Consider the following 22,131-nt stretch of genomic DNA (forward strand, 5'->3'; position numbering starts at 1 on the left):
TCACACAGGACATGATTAGATACACAGCTCTCAGCAGTATCACACAGGATAGGATTAGATACACGCTCAGCAGACAGTATCACACAGGAAGGATTAGATACACAGCTCAGCAGACTGTATCATGCAGGACAGGATTAGATACACAGCTCAGCAGACAGTATCACGCAGGATAGGATTAGATACACAGCTCAGCAGACAGTATTACACAGGAAAGGATTAGATACACAGCTCAGCAGGCAGTATCACACAGGATAGGAATAGATACACAGCTCAGCAACAGTATAACACAGGATTAGGATAGAACACAGCTCAGCCGACAGTATCACATGGGATAGGGATAGGATTAGTACACAGCTCATCAGGAAGTATCACACAGGACAAGGATAGATACGACTCAGCAGGACAGTTATCACACAGGTATAGGATGAGAACAAGTCGCAGACTGTATCACTCAGATAGGATTAGATACACCGCCTCAGCAGACCAGTATACACAGGAAAGGATTAGAGACACAGCCCAGCAGGCAGTATCACCACAGGATAGGATTAGATACACAGCTCAGCAGACAGGTATCACACATGATAGGATTAGATACACAGCCTCAGCAGACAGTATCAACAGGATAGGATTAGCTTACACAGCTCAGCAGTCAGTATCACACAGGATAGGATTAGATACCCACAGCTCAGCAGGACAGTATCCACACAGGACAGGATTAGATACACAGCTCAGCAGACAGTATCAACAGGATAGGATTAGATACACAGATCAGCAGTACAGTATCACACAGGATAGGATTAGATACACAGCTCAGCAGACAGTATCACACAGGACAGGATTAGATACACAGCTCAGCAGACAGTATCACACAGGATAGGATTAGATACACAGATCAGCAGACAGTATCACACAGGATAGGATTAGATACACAGCTCAGCAGACTGTATCACACAGGAGAGGATTAGATTACACAGCTCAGCAGACTGTATCACACAGGATAGGATTAGATACACAGCTCAGCAGGCAGTATCACACAGGATAGGATTAGATACACAGCTCACCAGACTGTATCACACAGGATAGGATTAGATACACAGCTCAGCAGACAGTATCACACAGGATAGGATTAGATATACAGCTCAGCAGACTGTATCACACAGGATAGGATTAGATACACAGCTCAGCAGGCAGTATCACACAGGATAGGATTAGATACACAGCTCAGCAGACTGTATCACACAGGATAGGATTAGATACACAGCTCAGCAGGCAGTATCACACATAATAGTAGTAGATACACAGTTCTGGTTCATTAAGGATTTTATAACAAAATTCATGAAGCTGGCATGATGGGGGTTGTAGTGCTGATATGATAAGGAGCTCATGAGTTTCTTCTTCCTGTTGCGGTCGGCGCGTCCTTCCTGATTGTGGAGATAACAGCCGCCAGTCTAACTGGGGCGCCGCTGTATGTAATACCTGTATAAAGCCTCACCTCTGATGTCATCAGCCTGGTCAGCCCAGTATGACGGATCCATCAATGGCGGGGGTCCTGTATATACTGAGACTGTCCCGCCATTACTATACCATGAAACATTTTGCTGCTTTCTAACAGTCTTTGGGCAGATTTCGCCGGCCCGGGCTGTGCCACCCACCCTTGATTCCCCTTGCGCCTCTGAGAGGGTGCAGGTCGTTTATGATGGGTGCAGGGGCACCGATAAGGACGTGTTACAATCTATCAGTAGATCAGTATCCAGCTCAGAGATGGTGAAAAAATTCTAGCTGTATTGCGGTATAAAATCTTCGACACACAGGACAAGTTCGGTTGCGCGTTTCGGCCATAACAGATAGCGGTCCTTCCTCATGACATATCGAACGTCTGACAAAACTGCACCTTATGGGCTGACCATGCAAACGGTAGAGATTGGAGCTATGGGGGGGGGGGTCCGGACAGGGGAGCGATTCATGATGCTCCTTTCTGCCTTGAAAAAACAAATTGTTTTCACTCACTGACAGCAAGCAAAGGTTGTGACAATGGCAAGAAATCCCTTTAAATGGAGCGTCCAGTCTTCTGTTAGCTTTGGGGTAAACTTGAGTGAAATGTAGACGGTAATTGCCAGACTTACAACCCCCCGATATGATGCCTGTTATATGTGGTACATGTCAGGGGATTGTTACTTCAGCGATTCTCTGCACAGTCGGTGGGACCGACACTTTCAGGCCATTGGGCACAGTGTGGAGGGGGTCACATACTTTTGCCTTGATCCCTGGTTAGTAAATACGTGAGGCAGCGCCTCCATCTGTCAAAGGTCCAGGACTCCGTGTTTGGCTGCTGGAGATAATCTCTCGATAATCGGCTTAATGTTCCCGGGGTATAAATACAGGATGAGGCGCTGGAGCCTCCGAAAAAACGACGTAAAGCGCATGGAGAAGTGTGAGTATCAGCCGAGGAGGGAACAATGTTACTGCTTGTGCTACAATGTAACCATATTGTATCTACATGAGGATCTGAGGCTTCCAATATCCAGGACACGTAAGGGTTATTGATGCCCCAGGATTCTAGGATTGATCTTCTGTTGGACGTAGCAGCTCCGGGAAAATCACGGAACGTGGCAGGCAGATGAGTCTGGTAACATGTGCTGGAGCGGGTTCAGGGGAATGAGGCGTAACATGTAATATAATCGAATGGACGGTAACGTAATATAACAATGGAATTCAATCTGATACAATGTATCCTCACATAACACAGTATAGTATATAATGCAACAATAATGTTCTATAATACATTATACGGAATGTTATATAACCTGGCTGTGATATAATGTGACGGAGTGTAATATAAAGGGGTATCCCATCATAATGATCACTGGTAAATCTGTTAATGATTTGACAGTGATCATTTTTGTAAATATATTTGATTAACAAATTCCCACCATTTAGGATAAAATTCATCCCCACTTATCTCATTGTTGTCATTCGGTCTCCCCTGGTTACGGCCACCAATCTTCTCCGCAATCCCGGTGGCCGCGCTTGCGCAGAAGACTTGCGCAATGGTGACTTCTTCCTGGCCAGAATAGTATAGAGCTGCGAACGCCGGCTCTGTACTATACTGGACAGAAATAAGTCACCATGGCGCTTGAGCCGCGGCGTGCGCGTTCAGTCCAGCGCGCGGCCCGGCCGGGAGAAGACTTCAATCAAGATGAAGCCCGCCCCCCTTCTCTATGTTATAATGTAACATAATTTTATGGAATACAATGTGATAAAAAGTAACATTTTATTAAGTGACATATTATTATAAAACTCAATGCTAGATATCCATCGGGCTTGGAAGCTTGTAGTGTTGAGCGGCGCGCGCTTCAGATGCTACATCGGGGATTATTACTGTACCGAGATCCGTCTCCGTACAGTATTAGAATGTATGGGCTCCGATGAGCCGACGTTAGTTATTCGCAAAGTTGCGCGTGAGTTTATTGAATAACTTCAGTAATCGAAAACCACTTTAGCTTGAAAACGAACTATTCAATGAAGTCACGCGCCACTTTGTGAATATCTCACGTCTCACCGGAGCCCATACATTCTAATACTGTACGGAGACGGATCGCGGTGCAGTAATAATATTATGAATGTAACACCCGGAGCTCTCGTCGCTCATTTCTAGTAGCTTTTATTCCCTCGTGACCCAAGGCTCATTGGAAAGTTTCGGACTCACAGGGAGCGACTTCCACAAGGTGGCGCTGGCGAGACGCTTCTCTTTCTAGGGAGATGCCTCTGCGTATTCATTTCCCATGGAGCATCGCCAATAAGTCTCCTCCATACAGGACCGGTCTCTTTAAGGGGATTCAGCCCCTGTAACATAACCCGATATAATGTCATATAATACATAATGTTCTGTAATATATTATGTAGCATTTTATAACCTCGCTATGATACCATGTAACACAAGAGATTGTGATATAATATGATGTCATTTATAATATTATTATGATACAACCTAATGTGATACCAGATTACATCATATACAGTGACACATAATAATTTACTGTATTGTTACATAATCCAATTTATTTATTTATGCCCTTATATAGCGCTACTGTACTCCGCAGCGCTTTACAGACATTAGCATCAGCTGACCCCAATGGGGCTCACAATGTAAGGCCTCATGCGCACGACCGTTGTTCTGGTCCGCATCCGAGCCGCAGTTTATGCGGCTCGGGTGCAGACCCATTCACTTCAATGGGGTCGCAAAAGATGCGGACAGCACGCCGTGTGCTGTCTGCATCCGTTGCTCCGTTCCGTGGCCCCGCAAAAAATATAACATGTCCTATTCTTGTCCGTTTGCGGACAAGAATACGCATTTCTACAATGGGCCGCCCATTCCGCAAATTGCACACGGGCAGCTTCCGTGTTTCGTGGATCGCAAAAAGCAGAACGGTCATGTGCATGAGTCTCTATCAGTCTGTCTTTGGAGCGTGGGAGGAAACCCAGGCAAACATACAAACTCTATGCACATGGTGTCCTTGGTCAGATTTGAACCTAGAACCCCAGTGCTGCAAGGCACCAGTGCTAACCACTGAGGCACCACTAACCACTGAGCCACCACTAACCACTGAGCCACCGCTAACCACTGAGCCACCACTAACCACTGAGCCACCGCTAACCACTGAGCCACCACTAACCACTGATCCACCACTAACCACTGATCCACCGCTAACCACTGAGCCACCGCTAACCACTGAGCCACCGCTAACCACTGATCCACCGCTAACCACTGAGCCACCGCTAACCACGAGCCACCGCTAACCACCGAGCCACCGCTAACCACCGAGCCACAGCTAACCACCGAGCCACCACTAACCACTGATCCACTGCTAACCACTGAGCCACCACTAACCACTGAGCCACCACTAACCACGAGCCACCGCTAACCACCGAGCCACCGCTAACCACCGAGCCACAGCTAACCACCGAGCCACCACTAACCACTGATCCACTGCTAACCACTGATCCACCACTAACCACTGAGCCACCGCTAACCACTGAGCCACCACTAACCACTGAGGCACCGCTAACCACTGAGCCACCACTAGCCACTGATCCACTGCTAACCACTGAGCCACTACTAACCACTGAGCCACCGCTAACCACTGAGCCACCACTAACCACTGATCCACTGCTAACCACTGAGCCACCACTAACCACTTATCCACCGCTAACCACTGATCCACTGCTAACCACTGAGCCACCACTAACCACTGATCCACTGCTAACCACTGAGGCATTGTGCTGCCCACTCCAATGTAAAGTTCTATAATGTTACATCACGTAATACATCAGTGCAGGTTATTACCCAGGACCTTAAAGGGACGGCTCAGGTTTATAGCAGATTCCTAATATATTCCTAGCGGCCCGATGTCTCCCTTCCACGCACCAGGACCCCCCTCCTATAGAAAGTGATCGCAGCCTCTACAAGGAGGAAACACTTCCAGGTCAGAAATGGTTTTTGCTCGTCTTCCATGTTTGAGGCCTGACCCCTGGTTTCCATTCCTGGGACTGTGGCCGTGACCAGGGGGTGCCAGCCCTTTAGATACAACTTTTTAAGTTTGGCTTATCTGGTCCAGATCTGTTCAGCAAAAAACGGAACAGATCAGGAAACAAACAACGGACGTGTGAATAGACCCTAAAGGTAATAGAGTAGAGGGAAGTAATGACAGGAACCCGAACGTGGCCCCTGCTGGCCCCGTCATCTGGCCCCTGCACAGGACATGAGCAGTCTCACTCTCCTCCTGCAGCCCATTGCAGCTGCCTCTGTAGCCCGTCTCTGGATTGCTTTGACTCCTGAGGTTTGATCTGCTGCTGGGGCACCAGTCATTCAGCTGCCCTGCCTCTTGTTGGCGCCCCCTCCTGGCAGCACCGACCTCTGCTCATGTTCACTGGATGTCATTAGATGTTGTCACCTGTCACATCTCATAGAAGATCTGATTCCAGCTGAGACTCGGAGGCAGGAGGAGAGGGGGCGCAATGAGGTGAGCACCCCACCCACCTACCGCTGGCATTATCCCGCACTGCTGCTGAGTACAATCAACGGTGACACAAGAGCTTATCATTATCCCGCAAAGTCCGAAAGCCTCTTAACCCCTGATCCCGGGAATAATGAGATTAACAAAGTCATCACCATTATCCAGAGAGGCCATTACTTTACAGCAGTGCCTGCCTGATGTATCTAATCCTATCCTGTGTGATACTGCCTGCCTGATGTATCTAATCCTATCCTGTGTGATACAGTCTGCTGAGCTGTGTATCTAATCCTATCATGTACGATACTGCCTGCTGAGCTGTGTATCTAATCCTGTCCTGTGTGATACTGTCTGCTGAGCTGTGTATCTAATCCTGTCCTGTGTGATACTGTCTGCTGAGCTGTGTATCTAATCCTATCCTGTGTGATACTGTCTGCTGAGCTGTGTATCTAATCCTATCCTGTGTGATACTGCTGCTGAGCTGTGTATCTAATCCTATCCTGTGTGATACTGTCTGCTGAGCTGTGTATCTAATCCTATCCTGTGTGATACTGTCTGCTGAGCTGTGTATCTAATCCTATCCTGTGTGATACTGTCTGCTGAGCTGTGTATCTAATCCTGTCCTGTGTGATACTGTCTGCTGAGCTGTGTATCTAATCCTATCCTGTGTGATACTGTCTGCTGAGCTGTGTATCTAATCCTATCCTGTGTGATACTGTCTGCTGAGCTGTGTATCTAATCCTATCCTGTGTGATACTGTCTGCTGAGCTGTGTATCTAATCCTATCCTGTGTGATACTGTCTGCTGAGCTGTGTATCTAATCCTCCTGTGTGATACTGTCTGCTGAGCTGTGTATCTAATCCTCCTGTGTGATACTGCTGCTGATGTGTATCTAATCCTATCCTGTGTGATACTGTCTGCTGAGCTGTGTATCTAATCCTATCCTGTGTGATACCTGCCTGCTGAGCTGTGTATCTAATCCTATCCTGTGTGATACCTGTCTGCTGAGCTGTGTATCTAATCCTATCCTGTGTGATACTGCTGCTGAGCTGTGTATCTAATCCTATCCTGTGTGATACTGTCTGCTGAGCTGTGTATCTAATCCTCTCCTGTGTGATACTGTCTGCTGAGCTGTGTATCTAATCCTATCCTGTGTGATACTGCCTGCTGAGCTGTGTATCTAATCCTATCCTGTGTGATACTGCCTGCTGAGCTGTGTATCTAATCCTATCCTGTGTGATACTGCTCTGCTGAGCTGTGTATCTAATCCTATCCTGTGTGATAACCGCCTGCTGAGCTGTGTATCTAATCCTATCCTGTGTGATACTGCCTGCTGAGCTGTGTATCTAATCCTATCCTGTGTGATACTGTCTGCTGAGCTGTGTATCTAATCCTATCCTGTGTGATCTGGTACCTGCTGAGCTGTGTATCTAATCCTATCCTGTGTGATACATGCCTGCTGATGCTGTGTATCTAATCCTATCCTGTGTGATACTGTCCTGCTGAGCTGTGTATCTAATCCTATCCTGTGTGATACTGACTGCTGAGCTGTGTATCTAATCCTATCCTGTGTGATAATACTGCCTGCTGAGCTGTGTATCTAATCCTCTCCTGTGTGATCCTGCCTGCTGAGCTGTGTATCTAATCCTATCCGGTGGATACTGTCTGCTGAGCTGTGTATCTATCCTATCCTGTGTGATACTGTCTGCTGAGCTGTGTATCTAATCCTATCCTGTGTGATACTGCCTGCTGAGCTGTGTAGCTAATCCTCTCCTGTGTGATACATGCCTGCTGAGCTGTGATCTAATCCTATCCTGTGTGATACTGTCCTGCTGAGCTGTGTATCTAATCCTATCCTGTGTGATACTGCTCTGAGCTGGTATCTAATCCTATCCTGTGTGATACTGACTGCTGAGGCTGTGTATCTAATCCTCTCCTGTGTGATACTGCCTGCTGAGCTGTGTATCTAATCCTCTCCTGTGTGATACTGTCTGCTGAGCTGTGTATCTAATCCTCATACCTGTGTGATACTGTCGGCTGAGCTGTGTATCTAATCCTATCCTGTGTGATACTGCCTGCTGAGCTGTGTATCTATCCTCTCCTGTGTGATACTGCTGCTGAGCTGTGTATCTAATCCTATCCTGTGTGATACTGCTGCTGAGCTGTGTATCTAATCCTATCCTGTGTGATACTGCCTGCTGAGCTGTGATCTAATCCTATCCTGTGTGATACTGCCTGCTGAGCTGTGTATCTAATCCTATCCTGTGTGATACGCCTGCTGAGCTGTGTATCTAATCCTATCCTGTGTGATACCGTCCTGCTGAGCTGTGTATTAATCCTACCTGTGTGAATACTGTCTGCTGAGCTGTTGTATCTAATCCTAATCCTGTGTGATACTGTCTGCTGAGCTGTGTTAATCTAATCCTACCCTGTGTGATACTGTCTGCTGAGCTGTGTATCTAATCCTATCCTGTGTGATACTGTCTGCTGAGCTGTGTATCTAATCCTCTCCTGTGTGATACTGTCTGCTGAGCTGTGTATCTAATCCTACCCTGTGTGATACTGTCTGCTGAGCTGTGTATCTAATCCTATCCTGTGTGATACTGCCTGCTGAGCTGTGTATCTAATCCTCTCCTCTCGCTGCTGCTGCTGCTGATGGATCTTATCATCTGTTATATCTCGGACTTGTGTAAATATTTAGGATGCTTCTTTACTCTATGAACATTCAGCGGGACTCCAAACTGATACATTGTATCAAACTATGTAGGAGAGATTTGTGCTGCTGATGTGTTGAGCTCACAGAACATTGTCTAGACTGGATACAATAGTAACGAATCCTCAGCTGTGAAATCCTGCATTCCCGACAATCTCCCCAAGTAAAGGTGCAGCCGATCACCCAATGAACGAGCAAGTTTTTGCGGCTCAGGTGCGGACCCATTCACTTCAATGGGGCAGCAGAAGATGCGGACAGCACTCCGTGTGCTTTCCGCATCCGTTGCTCCGTTCCGTGGCCCCGCAAAAAAAATATAACATGTGCTATTCCTGTCCATTTTGCGTACAAGAATAGGCATTTCTACAATGGACGGCCCATTCCGTTCTGCAAATTGCGGAAGGCACACGGGCGGCTTCTGTTTTATGCGGATCCACGGTTTGCGGACCGCAAAAAAACGGAACGGTCGTGTGCATGAGGCCTAAGTACGATATTCAGTTGTGCATCTGTTAATTTACACAGTTGTCATCATTTACTGACTTAAACTCCTTTAATCCAAACATGACATTAACGGGTCCGTCAACAGCAGCTTGAGGATGGTCTCCGTGTATCAACAGCTCTTCCTTTACAACCCCCAGAATCCTCCTTTCACTTCTATGGGAGTTACAAGAATAGCTGGTAAAGTGTGCATGCTGGGAGTTGTAGTTTCAAAGCAGCTGGTGTGCTGCAGGTTGTTGACTCCTGGCAGTGATGATTGCTGCCAGAGATGAGGAGCTCTGTGGCGACACCTGGTGTTCAGGGGGGAGAATGCAGCCTGAGTGTTACAGGATTGCACTGCTAGCCCGGAGCAGCACCTGGATGCAGTATGCAGCTTATATGAATTCCCCAGAACTTCCCATTAAACTGGCCGCCGTGTCTACTCTGCTCAGGTGTACGAGTACTCCACTCATCACAGCCTGTCACACAGTGACCATAAGATCCTGCAATGCAGAAGAAGCGGAGACGTCCCGTGCCGCAGACATAATGTAGGAGAGAAAGGGGCGGGGCCTGACACAGATTTGACTGCAGTCTGGGGGCTCAGACATGTGGATGGAGGAGCGGTGACAACATGGTGAAGGGGCTGATAGACTCGTGGAACCTATGGTGCGGTCTGACACAGTGTGGCGACACTTCAGCTACTGTATGTAACTCACTAGAACTCCCATCTTCTTAGGTTCCTGAACGTGGAGCACAACACAGCCAGATATGAATTCCAGCTCCCCAGCAGCCAGCGCCTTGGCCCCCGTAAACACTACTGGGGGGCCCACCACACCTCGTAAGGGGCCTCCCAAATTCAAGCAGAGACAGACCCGGCAGTTCAAGAGCAAACCACCAAAGAAGGGAGTTAAAGGGTAAGTCCATGTATCATGAGTCGCATGTCATATATTTGAATGGAATATCTGAAGATCCAGGGCGATGACCTCTTGTGGCTGCTGTGGAACTACAACTCCCAGCATGCCCTCTAAGTGTTATACTTTTGGGTTCATAAACACTTAATTCCCCAACTGTTCTGTTCTTTATCTTTACTTTCTAGTTTCTTCCCAATGTATCACTGTATAAGGGGGGGGGGGGGGGGCTCAGTGGTAAGAAATGACAGAAGGGGAGGAGCCTGACACTGATATGGGATCGGAGCACAGAAGGTTCCTTTAACTGTTTACCTTTAAGGGGTGGAGCCTGACACCGATATGGGATAGGAGCACAGAAGGTTCCTTTAACTGTTTACCTTTAAGGGGTGGAGCCTGACATTTGCTGACATTGCTACAATGTAACTCCATGCAGTGACCGGTACAGCCACAGCAGAGAGCAGATGTGGAGGAGAGTTCCCCTTTAAACCGCATCTCCAGTTAATCTGACTTTTATCTCGCAGGTTCGGAGATGATATTCCCGGGATGGAAGGACTTGGAACAGGTGAGGAACCGGACAGTAACCCCCGACCCCCGCCCTCTGCCCTAGATCAGCCTGAGGGGGGGCAGATGGGACCCTCCTTCACTCCAGGCTCCATGGTGTGGGTGAGGTTTGCAGTCATTGCCTGGGGGGCACATCCTCTGTAGGGTGATTCCCTTAGTAACTTTATGTCTGGCGCTTGCTACTCATGCAATTCCCTAAAACATCTAAAGCAGGAGGAGGAGAAGTCCCGCTGCTGCGTCGGGGGATGCAGGTGGGCTGCCATGTGGGGGGTTCTACCAGGAGTGTGGCTATGGCAGCAAGACGGGGGTCCCACAAGAGACAACTCTCTAGCCTCCAAAAATGGCTTCCTGTGGCCCAATCAAGAGAAGGGACGGCTCTGGAGCACAAACTGCAGCTTGTATGGAGGAGGGTTATAATCTGAGTGTAGAGAGGATTTCCTGTAAATAACCCGTCTTCTTCTCCTCCGCAGACATCACGGTCATCTGCCCCTGGGAGGCCTTCAGCCACCTCGAGCTGCACGAGCTCGCCCAGTTTGGCATCATCTAAGATTTCTCCTGACGACGTCTTACTTTTCATCAAGTGAAGAAGAGCAAGAAACGATAATTAACATCTGCTACTAAACCGACACCCGCCTGACCAGCGCCCGGCCGCCCCGTGGGACTGAATCGTCAGGAGAGAAGTCCTCAGGATGGATAATAAAAAAATAAATGGTCACCATGATGATAACAATTGGAGACCCCCCCCCAATAATGAACTGAGCGCTAATAGAATTGATACTATGTTGTGTTCCCGCAGCAGCCGCCATCTTGATTGCTCTAGAAATGTTTCCGTTTTGTTCTAGGAAATGTAGTTTTTGCAAGAACAGCAGAGGCCGTCCAGCGTGAAGTGACAGAGCCGAGACGACTAAGGGACGGCATCCGGATATAAGAGGAAGAAGGCAGGAGGAACTAGGAATTATAATGTTATATAGATAATAAGAAAACTGAACAGGAATGGAGCAAATAATAAAGCTATTAATGAGAGTCAGTGTCATATAAAAACTATAATGTGATCATGAAAACAATATAATAGTCTAACGGAGATTCTTCCTGTAGGTCCGAAAGTAGAGAATCAGGTTTCCTCCCGTTCACATGCCCGGGTGTCTCCATGGTTACAGACTACAAACTAACATCATGTAGTCTGAGCAAACTAAACGGCCATCATCAGTGCGCTGCAGGTTCTTCTTCTTCATCTCCGATTTTTAGAAAATGTTTAATCTTTGGGTTTTGTAAAAATATTCTTGAAAATAAACCAAACATGAAAAAGTAATATAAATTGTATATGCTTTGATAGTCACTCCTCCAGCTGGAATACACATACATACACCCTAATATACGGTATAAGTGTTATTCAAATATTACACAAATGTTGAATATATATTTTAAAAAAAAACATTAGAAAAAAAGTATTTCAGAAATGTAGACAAGTCGTCTTATTTCATATAAAAATCCATCTTCATGTTAAAGACAATAACTAATTATATTCATTCAGTTGATTATTGCCAAAATATAGTCCAATGTTGCAATCTTCTCAAAGTAAATATTTTGTACTAGAAGTAGTGTTATATATATAATAGTATTGTATAATAATAATCACTTCCCAGAAAACTAATGGATATTAGTTTTGGACATTAGCATTTCATCGGTTAATCGGGAAAAATACCAAAATGACAAAAAAAGGGGTTTATATGATTTTACTTGAAAAATTATGTTCAAAGGCCATATTAAAACAAATTGTGGATGACACTGTTATAGGGGGATCTGTGGATGGCACCGTTATAGGGAGGGGGATCTGTGGATGATAATGTTATGGGGGGATCTATGGATGACACTATATAGCATCTTATGATCCTACCAGCACCGTGTGTCAGAGGGGACGAGGTCTTTATGCTGAATGCAGGGTTTCCATTTCTCCAAACATAAAGCTTCTTCTTTACACCAGAAAGTTCTGTTTCCATCTCATCCGTCTACAGAACATTGTTCCAATATCCTTCTGGCTTGTCCAGGTGATCTTTAAAAATGCAGACGGGCAGCAATGTTCTTTTCAAGAGCAGTGGCTTTCTCTTTACAGCCCTGCCATGCTCACCATTGTAGCTCAGTGTCCTCCTAATGGTGGACTCATGAACATTGCTTAGAGTTTACCTTTATGTGACCTCATGGACTATTAGATGCCTTGTCTTGGTGAGATCTTTGTTGGTCGACCACTCCTGGAGAGGGTAATAATGGTTTAGATTTTCCTCTGTTTGTACACAATCTGTATGACTGTGGATTGGTGGAGTCCAGACTCTTTAGAGATGGTTTTATTACCCAGCCTGATGGGCATCAACAACTCTCCTTCTGAGGTCCTCAGAAACCTCCTTTGTTCCAGCCAAGATACACTTCCACAAGCGTGTCGTAAAGATCAGACGTTGATTAAAAACTCAGTTCTTTACATAAAACAGGTGGCCGCTCACACCTGATTGTCATCCCATGGACTGAAAACCCATTATGTGCTAATCCTAAAGGGCGCATTAGACGGGCAGATTTCATATGAACGCTCATTAGAGATCATCTTGCAGTGTAATACTGCAGCCAATTGCACGATGAATGAGCAAGCGCTTGTTCATCGGGCAATACAGATCTTTTAGCGCGCTGAAAGATCCGGATGTGCCGGCGGCAGATTGTGCTGTCTAATTACAAGCTGCCGCCGGAAAACCACTATACATCATGGGGACGAGCGATGGCATAGCGGTCACTCCTCCCCATGTTGCTGAGGGGATCGCTGCATGCAATAGCGGGTCTCCTCAGCAAACAAGCAGGGGATTGGAGGGAACGCTTGTTTAATTTGGTTCTTTATCTACTTTTAGAACTTTTGTGAAAATCCAATGTAGATTTAGGTCAAATTTATGCAAATAAAAATAATTCTGATGGTTTCACAAACTTTCCATTAGGCCATATGCGCCTGGTGCTGGTTGCCGGGGGCCAACTAGAAACTTTCCTTGGGTCAGGGTGTTTAGTTAATGTTTGGCCCGCGTGAAGGAAAGCCTGGCTACAGCTCTTGGAGTTGCGGGGCCCTAGTCACCCACTGTGCAGTGTTCTGAAGGTTGTGGGGGGCCCAGAGGTTGGACATCAGAACATCATGCTATCCCTTCATAACATAGGTGTACCCCTTTAATCTCCTGCTTTCAGTTCAATGGCCGAAACAAATACAAACAATTGAGCAACTCCGGACTGAACTTCCCGGCAGGGCCTGAGATTAGGAGTGGGGAAGAGCTATAAATACTGGATGATGACATCACAGTGGTATAAACTCAGGACACCCACAGACAACCTTGAATACCCCGCAGCCTAGCATGAAAACCGCCACCACCGTCCTCTTCCTTGTTTTAAGTCTGTTCTTCATCCAAGATAAATAAGTTTCTATTTATTTGTTGTTACTTTGTTGCATGTTTTGTTATTTATTTTACTACTTACAATGTGCATATGTATACATAGATTAGATACACAGTATATGGAGTTCAGTTTCGGGACGTGCATATTATGATTGACTTCAGGCGTGCCATTTAGCGCCATTACCACAGGTGTATAACATCCAGCCTCTAGCCATGCAGTCTGCCATTACCACAGGTGTATAACATCCAGCCTCTAGCCGTGCAGTCTGCCATTACCACAGTGTATAACATCCAGCCTCTAGCCATGCAGTCTGCCATTACCACAGGTGTATAACATCCAGCCTCTAGTCATGCAGTGTACCATTACCACAGTGTATAACATCCAGCCTCTAGCCATGCAATCTGCCATTACCACAGTGTATAACATCCAGCCTCTAGCCATGCAGTCTACCATTACCACAGTGTATAATATCCAGTCTCTAGCCATGCAATCTGCCATTGCCACAGTGTATAACATCCAGTCTCCAGCCATGCAGTCTACCATTACCACAGTGTATAACATCCAGCCTCTAGCCATGCAGTCTACCATTACCACAGTGTATAACATCCAGCCTCTAGCCATGCAGTCTACCATTACCACAGGTGTATAACATCCAGCCTCTAGCCATACAGTCTACCATTACCACAGTGTATAACATCCAGCCTCTAGCCATGCAATCTGCCATTACCACAGTGTATAACATCCAGCCTCTAGCCATACAGTCTACCATTACCACAGCGTATAACATCCAGCCTCTAGCCATGCAGTCTACCATTACCACAGTGTATAACATCCAGTCTCTAGCCATGCAGTCTACCATTACCACAGTGTATAACATCCAGCCTCTAGCCATGCAGTCTACCATTACCACAGGTGTATAACATCCAGCCTCTAGCCATGCAGTTTACCATTACCACAGTTATATAGCATCCAGCCTCTAGCCATGCAGTCTGCCATTACCACAGTGTATAACATCCAGTCTCCAGCCATGCAGTCTACCATTACCACAGTGTATAACATCCAGCCTCTAGCCATGCAGTCTACCATTACCACAGGTGTATAACATCCAGCCTCTAGCCATGCAGTCTACCATTACCACAGGTGTATAACATCCAGCCTCTAGCCATGCAGTCTACCATTACCACAGGTGTATAACATCCAGCCTCTAGCCATGCAGTCTACCATTACCACAGTGTATAACATCCAGTCTCTAGCCGTGCAGTCTACCATTACCACAGCGTATAACATCCAGTCTCTAGCCATGCAGTCTGCCATTACCACAGCGTATAACATCCAGCCTCTAGCCATGCAGTCTACCATTACCACAGTGTATAACATCCAGTCTCCAGCCATGCAGTCTACCATTACCACAGCGTATAACATCCAGCCTCTAGCTATGCAGTCTACCATTACCACAGTGTATAACATCCAGTCTCTAGCCATGCCGTCTGCCATTACCACAGGTGTATAACATCCAGCCTCTAGCCATGCAGTCTGCCATTACCACAGGTGTACTGAGTGCTGAGGAGCAAGTGCATAAAAGTCACTAATGCTCTGTTGACTCCATAACTGCAGTCTAGACCTCCTCTGCAATTACCATCAGCACAAAAACTGTGCTTTACCAGGAGCTTCATGGCATGGGTTTCCATGGCCGCTGCATGTCGGCCTTCCATCACCAGGCACAGTGCCAATAGTTGAATGGAGAGTGTAAACCACTGGACCCTGGAGCAGAGGAGACATCTTCTATTAAGTGACCAACCACACTTCCCTATCTGGCGTCTGATGGAGATTGAATGCCAGGAAACCGTTACCTGCCGGACTGCCTGGCGCCCGTTGTACAGTCTGATGGTGGAGGAGAGAGAATGCCGTGTGGGGTTTTCAGGGTTCGGCTATGGACCCTTAGTCCTGCATCGAGCTGCGGCCATATAACCCTAGAACCGTCACCTGCGGAGCTGGCCTCGACCATTGTCTTATCATGATTCCAACTTCCCCTGTATGTAAGTCACCACCGAGATTCTCTTAATTGGGCAAGTTTAGATTTTAAAGAGTGACAGACCTGAAGCTCTCCCTGCAACGAGCCACGAAGGGAGAGCGAGGGGGAGTCGCTGCAACCCGGTTAGGGGTAGTAGTAGTGGAGAGGGGTAGTATAGGTAAAATATGCTGGAAGCTGAAAAAAGGGGTGGAATGGTGGGAGGGGGCTGTGTTATTTGGACAATAGGGGAGGATTGGACCAGGTTACCTGTGTAATAGAATTTACAAGGCAAATCTATCTATTCTGGAGAACTTCCTCTAGCACTAGGACCCTGCAGTGTCCCCAGCAGGTGGCGCTCTTTCCTCCTGTGTTATAATGTATCCGTTACAATCTGCAGTTATTGTTCCATTTATCTGTGGTTTGTTCATTTTGATCTTCCCTTTTCTTCTTCTTCTAGGTACAATTATCAGTGGATGTGCCACTGAAGAAACCTGTGCGAAAATGCAGAACCACGAGCCGTCCACCCGCTGCTGTGATACCGATCTGTGTAACTGAGGCCGCAACGCCATACAACATGGAGGCCGGAAACAGCCAACTGTGGCTCTCCAGCTGTTGCAAAACTACAACTCCCAGCATGCCCAGACTGCCCACAGCTATCAGCCTACAGCAGGGCATGGTGAGAATTGTAGTTTTACAACAATTGGAGAGCCACAGGTTGGCCATCCATGATATACATCATCAAAGGTCCAAACTGAGTCTATAGAAAGGAAGGAGACAGGACAGTGGTAGGAACCTGCAGCAGATAGATGACAGGGAGTTCCTGGACATATAGCTATATACTGATACATCGGCTGGGTACACCGTAACGTGGCGCGAGGGGAAGGGGAGCGCAGGATTCAGCACACTTGGGTTGCATTGTTTGTATCCACATGAAGGATTGTATCATCTCACAGGTTCTGTCAGCACCGGAAGGATACGACTCCGGCCAGGAGGAGAAGACGCAGCTATGATAGATCTGTATAATGTATGCTATGTGTAAGGAAATATGTCTCAGCACTGCGTCTTTCTCACGTCTTTGCTGGAGACTTTCTTGCACTGGACTTGTTTCATTTCCTTTTCTTGTTACAGTTAAGAGGAACCGCAATGGGCACGGATGTTGCCCCCACTTATGTAACCATTTATATGGCTATGCCAGAGGAGGCCTTCATCTGTGTGTCCCACCACTTCTGAGAGGTCTTAAGGTGGTGAAGATACATAGATGATGTCTTCCTTACCTGAGCAGGGAATACTGACGAACTGAAGGATTTTCTTTCTTATATGAACTCTATTGACCGAGGGGTTAAGCTTTAGTGCAGTCCACTACATCTTTACCATTTGTGGATACTATAATATACAAGAGAATGGGCAGGCTGGTCAAGGACCTATTTGGTAAAACTACCAACAGAAGCCACCTCCTTGAATTTGACAGTAGCTAACCATGATGTATATTACGGTTTTTGCTGTACAGTCAATTCTTGATTGTATCACGGATCATGGAGGGTCCCTGGTGGTTAAAATTAGGCTTGAAGAAGTGACTCAGAAATGTATCACAAGGGTTTATCCTAGGGGACTTGTCCAGGAACGTCGGAGCAATGAGACTCTATTGCCCACCCAAACAGTACGCCCCAATAGATCCACTGGGAGAGTTCCTTTTGTCTCCTGATCTGAAGCGAGTGAACAAATACCTGCAAATACTGGTCAGTATAAGACAAGTGCCTAAATGTGAGGACCCAACACTCATATCATTTAGACACCCCAAAAATGTGAGTGATGTTCCCGTACAGAGGAGACATGTTCTGACACGTGACTCACGTCATGTAAATGTCCGTGTCTGCCATGACACGTGGGAGAGACCGCATGGGACTGTGAAAGTCTCCTCAACAGCCACAGACCGAGGAGGACCGAGGAGGAGCGAGGAGGAGAGAGGGGGAGCGAGGAGGAGCGAGGGGGAGCGAGGGGGAGCAAGGAGGAGCGAGGGGGCACGAGGAGGAGCGAGGAGGACCGAGGAGGAGCGAGGAGGAGCGAGGGGGAGCGAGGGGGAGCGAGGAGGAGCGAGGGGGAGCGAGGGGGAGCAAGGAGGAGCGAGGGGGCACGAGGAGGAGCGAGGGGGAGCGAGGGGGAGCGAGGGGGAGCGAGGGGGAGCGAGGGGGCGCGAGGAGGAGCGAGGAGGAGCGAGGGGGAGCGAGGGGGAGCGAGGAGGAGCGAGGGGGAGCGAGGAGGAGCGAGGAGGAGTGAGGGGGCTGCGCGCAGAAGAAAGGGGTGGATTTCAAGGTTAAATGGTATTGACTAAATGTGGACTTTAAACTGGGAGATGTCCACAGCCGGCAGCCTGCCCCTCCCTCCTGTGTTTCCGATCAGTAATGCGGCATACTGCACAATGCTGTTTCATCTTACTAAATTGTATCTGTTCTCTTTATGGGAGGCTACACAGTCATACTTTCCCTTACAGGCAGGGGCGTAACTAGAAAAAGCTGGGCCCCATAGCACATTTTTTAACCTTTCCACACAGCAGTTATGCCCCCTCAGTGCCCCACACAGTAGGTATGCCCCCTTAGTGCCCCCACACAGTTGTTATGCCCACTTAGTGCCCCACACAATAGTTATGCCCCCTTAGTGCCCCACACAGTAGTTACACTCCCCTAGTGCCCCACACAGTAGTTATGCTCCCTTAGTGCCCCACACAATAGTTATACTCCCCTAGTGCCCCACACAGTAGTTATGCCCCCTTAATGCCCCACACAGTAGTTATGCCCCCTTAGTGCCCCACACAATAGTTATACTCCCATAGTGCCCCACACAGTAGTTATGCCCCCTTAGTGCCCCACACAATAGTTATACTCCCATAGTGCCCCACACAATAGTTATACTCCCATAGTGCCCCACACAGTAGTTATGCCCCCTTAGTGCCTCACACAGTAGTTATGCCCCCTTAGTGCCCTACACAATAGTTATACTACCATAGTGCCCCACACAGTAGTTATGCCTCTTAGTGCCTCACACAGTAGTTATGCCCCCTTAGTGCACCACACAGTAGTTATGCCCCTTAGTGCCCCACACAGTAGTTATGCCCCCCTAGTGCCCCACACAGTAGTTATGCCCCCTTAGTGCCCCACACAATAGTTATACTCCCATAGTGCCCCACACAGTAGTTATGCCCCCTTAGTGCCTCACACAGTAGTTATGCCCCCTTAGTGCCCCACACAATAGTTATACTCCCATAGTGCCCCACACAGTAGTTATGCCCCCTTAGTGCCTCACACAGTAGTTATACCCCCTTAGTGCACCACACAGTAGTTATGCCCCCTTAGTGCCCCACACAGTAGTTATGCCCCCTTAGTGCCCCACACAGTAGTTATGCCCCCTTAGTGCCCCACACAATAGTTATACTCCCATAGTGCCCCACACAGTAGTTATGCCCCCTTAGTGCCTCACACAGTAGTTATGCCCCCTTAGTGCCCCACACAATAGTTATACTCCCATAGTGCCCCACACAGTAGTTATGCCCCCTTAGTGCCTCACACAGTAGTTATACCCCCTTAGTGCACCACACAGTAGTTATGCCCCCTTAGTGCCCCACACAGTAGTTATGCCCCCCTAGTGCCCCACACAGTAGTTATGCCCCCTTAGTGCCCCACACAATAGTTATACTCCCATAGTGCCCCACACAGTAGTTATGCCCCCTTAGTGCCTCACACAGTAGTTATGCCCCCTTAGTGCCCCACACAATAGTTATACTCCCATAGTGCCCCACACAGTAGTTATGCCCCCTTAGTGCCTCACACAGTAGTTATACCCCCTTAGTGCACCACACAGTAGTTATGCCCCCTTAGTGCCCCACACAGTAGTTATGCCCCCTTAGTGCCCCACACAGTAGTGATGCCCCCTTAGTGCCCCACACAGTAGTTATGCCCCCTTAGTGCCCCACACAGTAGTTATACCCCCTTAGTGCCCCACACAGTAGTTATGCCCCCTTAGTGCCCCACACAGTTATGTTACCTTAGTGCCACACACAGTTATGCCACCTTAGTGCCCCACATAGTAGTTATGCCCCCTTAGTGCCCCACACAGTAGTTATGCCCCCTTAGTGCCCCACACAGTAGTTATACCCCCTTAGTGCCCCACACAGTAGTTATGCCCCCTTAGTGCCCCACACAGTTATGTTACCTTAGTGCCACACACAGTTATGCCACCTTAGTGCCCCACATAGTAGTTATGCCCCCTTAGTGCCCCACACAGTAGTTATGCCCCCACATTGCAGGTGCTCTCCTGGTGTGATCAACCACAAAATCTATATTAGCAGAGATTGGGCCCCCACAGGGGTTCGGATCAGCAGCAAGGCTCTTACCATCCACGTCACTTGGAGTAAATGGACCGATTCTCCAGACGGGCAAACTATTCTATCAAAACAAAAATACTAAATCTGCGCCAGTGTAAAGTATCTGTATTCAGGAGATAAAAGTCCATGGATGGAATGTGTTTCTGAGACCAGCTCCTTCTTCAGGCCAGTTTCACATTGGCGTTTATTTTTTCCAGCAGGAGAACAGCCTGCAAGACCCGTACTACAGTGTGCACACGTGTGCTGCCGGAAGTCACTATAATCATTAGACTGGAGGTCGGCCAGAGACACACAGCATTATAAGGAAAATAGATTGGTTCAGGAGCAGCAACACAAACGGCTTATGAAGAGCAGAGATGGTGAATACGCAGCAGCTGGGCAGGGGAACGCAGATCCAAAGCGGTCCAATGGCATGTAAAAAAGAATGGAGGGCCACAGCAGCGTCTCGCCAGAAAACTTCTTTATTCAGGAACACTCCTCACAACAAGGCATATAAAAAGTAGTTTGCAGCAACGTTTCGGCTAGGAGTAGCCTTTGTCAAGCATGTTAACAAGTTAAAATCACAGCCTATAAGTAGCACATGACAGGCCCACCCACACCGCTAAGCAGCCAATAAGATTCAAATTTATGTATAACACACCTGTGCATGAAATCAATGGGGACCGACATGCTGAAATAGATTAGCCAGCTGTAGAAAAACGTACCTATGTGAGGCCATCATATACATGGCTCCTCCGTCCCTCCAGCGTCCCATGATCGGCAGTGCGCATGTCTGCATACGTCATCGCATGCGCCACCACGCGGCGGCGCGCGTATGACGTGCCCAAGTGAATCCGAATGCATAGTCCACGCCGGACAACTTACATCATCAGGCGGCGGCTGACTAGCGTCACAAGGCCACTCCCACCTGGCGTTACGGATTGGAGTATGCATAAGGACTCAAATGGGGCTGTACATGGAGGGCGATCGCACCACTGTAGTACATGAACAGTGTGCAAAAAACGCTCGCCAAGGATAACAACAATCAGGCATAGAAAGCGCACTGCCATTAATACTAGCGCAAGGAAGGAACAGGGAGACATGCAAAAACACATGGGCATCACATAGGTACAGCAGGCATAATAAAGAGAACAGGAATCACTAGATATTGGTGACACATAGTATTTTCACTGTGCACAGGTTACCATTGATAAATAATATATCATACACAGGTGTGTGTAGACAAAACTACAATGATCATCATGATGCTATAAAGCGGTGTGATTAAGGCACATAATTAAAAAAACAAAGCAAAAAATACTGTAACAGAGGAGAAATATGAAGTCAGCCATATAAAAAATATTTCTTGATTAAATCCAGATTTTAGCTGATACCAGCCACATTAAATTCAAGATTTAAACCAAATGGCTGTAGGGATTTCAGTGTGTAGATCCATTTGAGTTCCTTCTTCCTTAATATCGCATCCCTGTCACCCCCTCTCCGTAAAGGGCCCACACTGTCAATAACTCTAAAGCGAAGCTGGTTAACAGAAGTGCCCCGCCTCCACGAAGTGTTTCGCAACGGGCTTATCCATGTTCATCTTGCGTATGGTACTCTTGTGTTTGTTAATACGTTCTCTAATCTCCATAGGTGGTCTCTCCCACATAAATAAGGCTGCAGGGGCACTG

The 22,131-nt window shown here is 47.5% G+C and overlaps 1 protein-coding gene across 3 annotated transcripts; it reads left to right on the forward strand.

The window, feature by feature from the left end:
• The first annotated feature begins 2,111 nt into the window (after nucleotides 1-2,111).
• Nucleotides 2,112-11,951, forward strand: LOC122943785 (retinal cone rhodopsin-sensitive cGMP 3',5'-cyclic phosphodiesterase subunit gamma). Of its 3 annotated transcripts, none has more exons than XM_044301816.1 (4): nucleotides 2,112-2,431; nucleotides 9,935-10,112; nucleotides 10,628-10,668; nucleotides 11,138-11,951. In XM_044301816.1, the coding sequence occupies exons 2-4, from the start codon at nucleotides 9,967-9,969 to the stop codon at nucleotides 11,212-11,214; spliced, it is 264 nt and encodes an 87-aa protein (XP_044157751.1). In that variant the 5' UTR covers nucleotides 2,112-2,431; nucleotides 9,935-9,966; the 3' UTR covers nucleotides 11,215-11,951. The 3 variants fall into 3 exon arrangements, with proteins under 3 accessions (XP_044157751.1, XP_044157753.1, XP_044157752.1); XM_044301818.1 differs by lacking the exon at nucleotides 2,112-2,431 and adding an exon at nucleotides 2,521-2,626; XM_044301817.1 differs by lacking the exon at nucleotides 2,112-2,431 and adding an exon at nucleotides 2,557-2,689.
• Nucleotides 11,952-22,131: the final 10,180 nt, after the last annotated feature.

This window comes from Bufo gargarizans, chromosome 7 (assembly GCF_014858855.1).
Source record: "Bufo gargarizans isolate SCDJY-AF-19 chromosome 7, ASM1485885v1, whole genome shotgun sequence".
Lineage (NCBI taxonomy): Eukaryota > Metazoa > Chordata > Amphibia > Anura > Bufonidae > Bufo > Bufo gargarizans.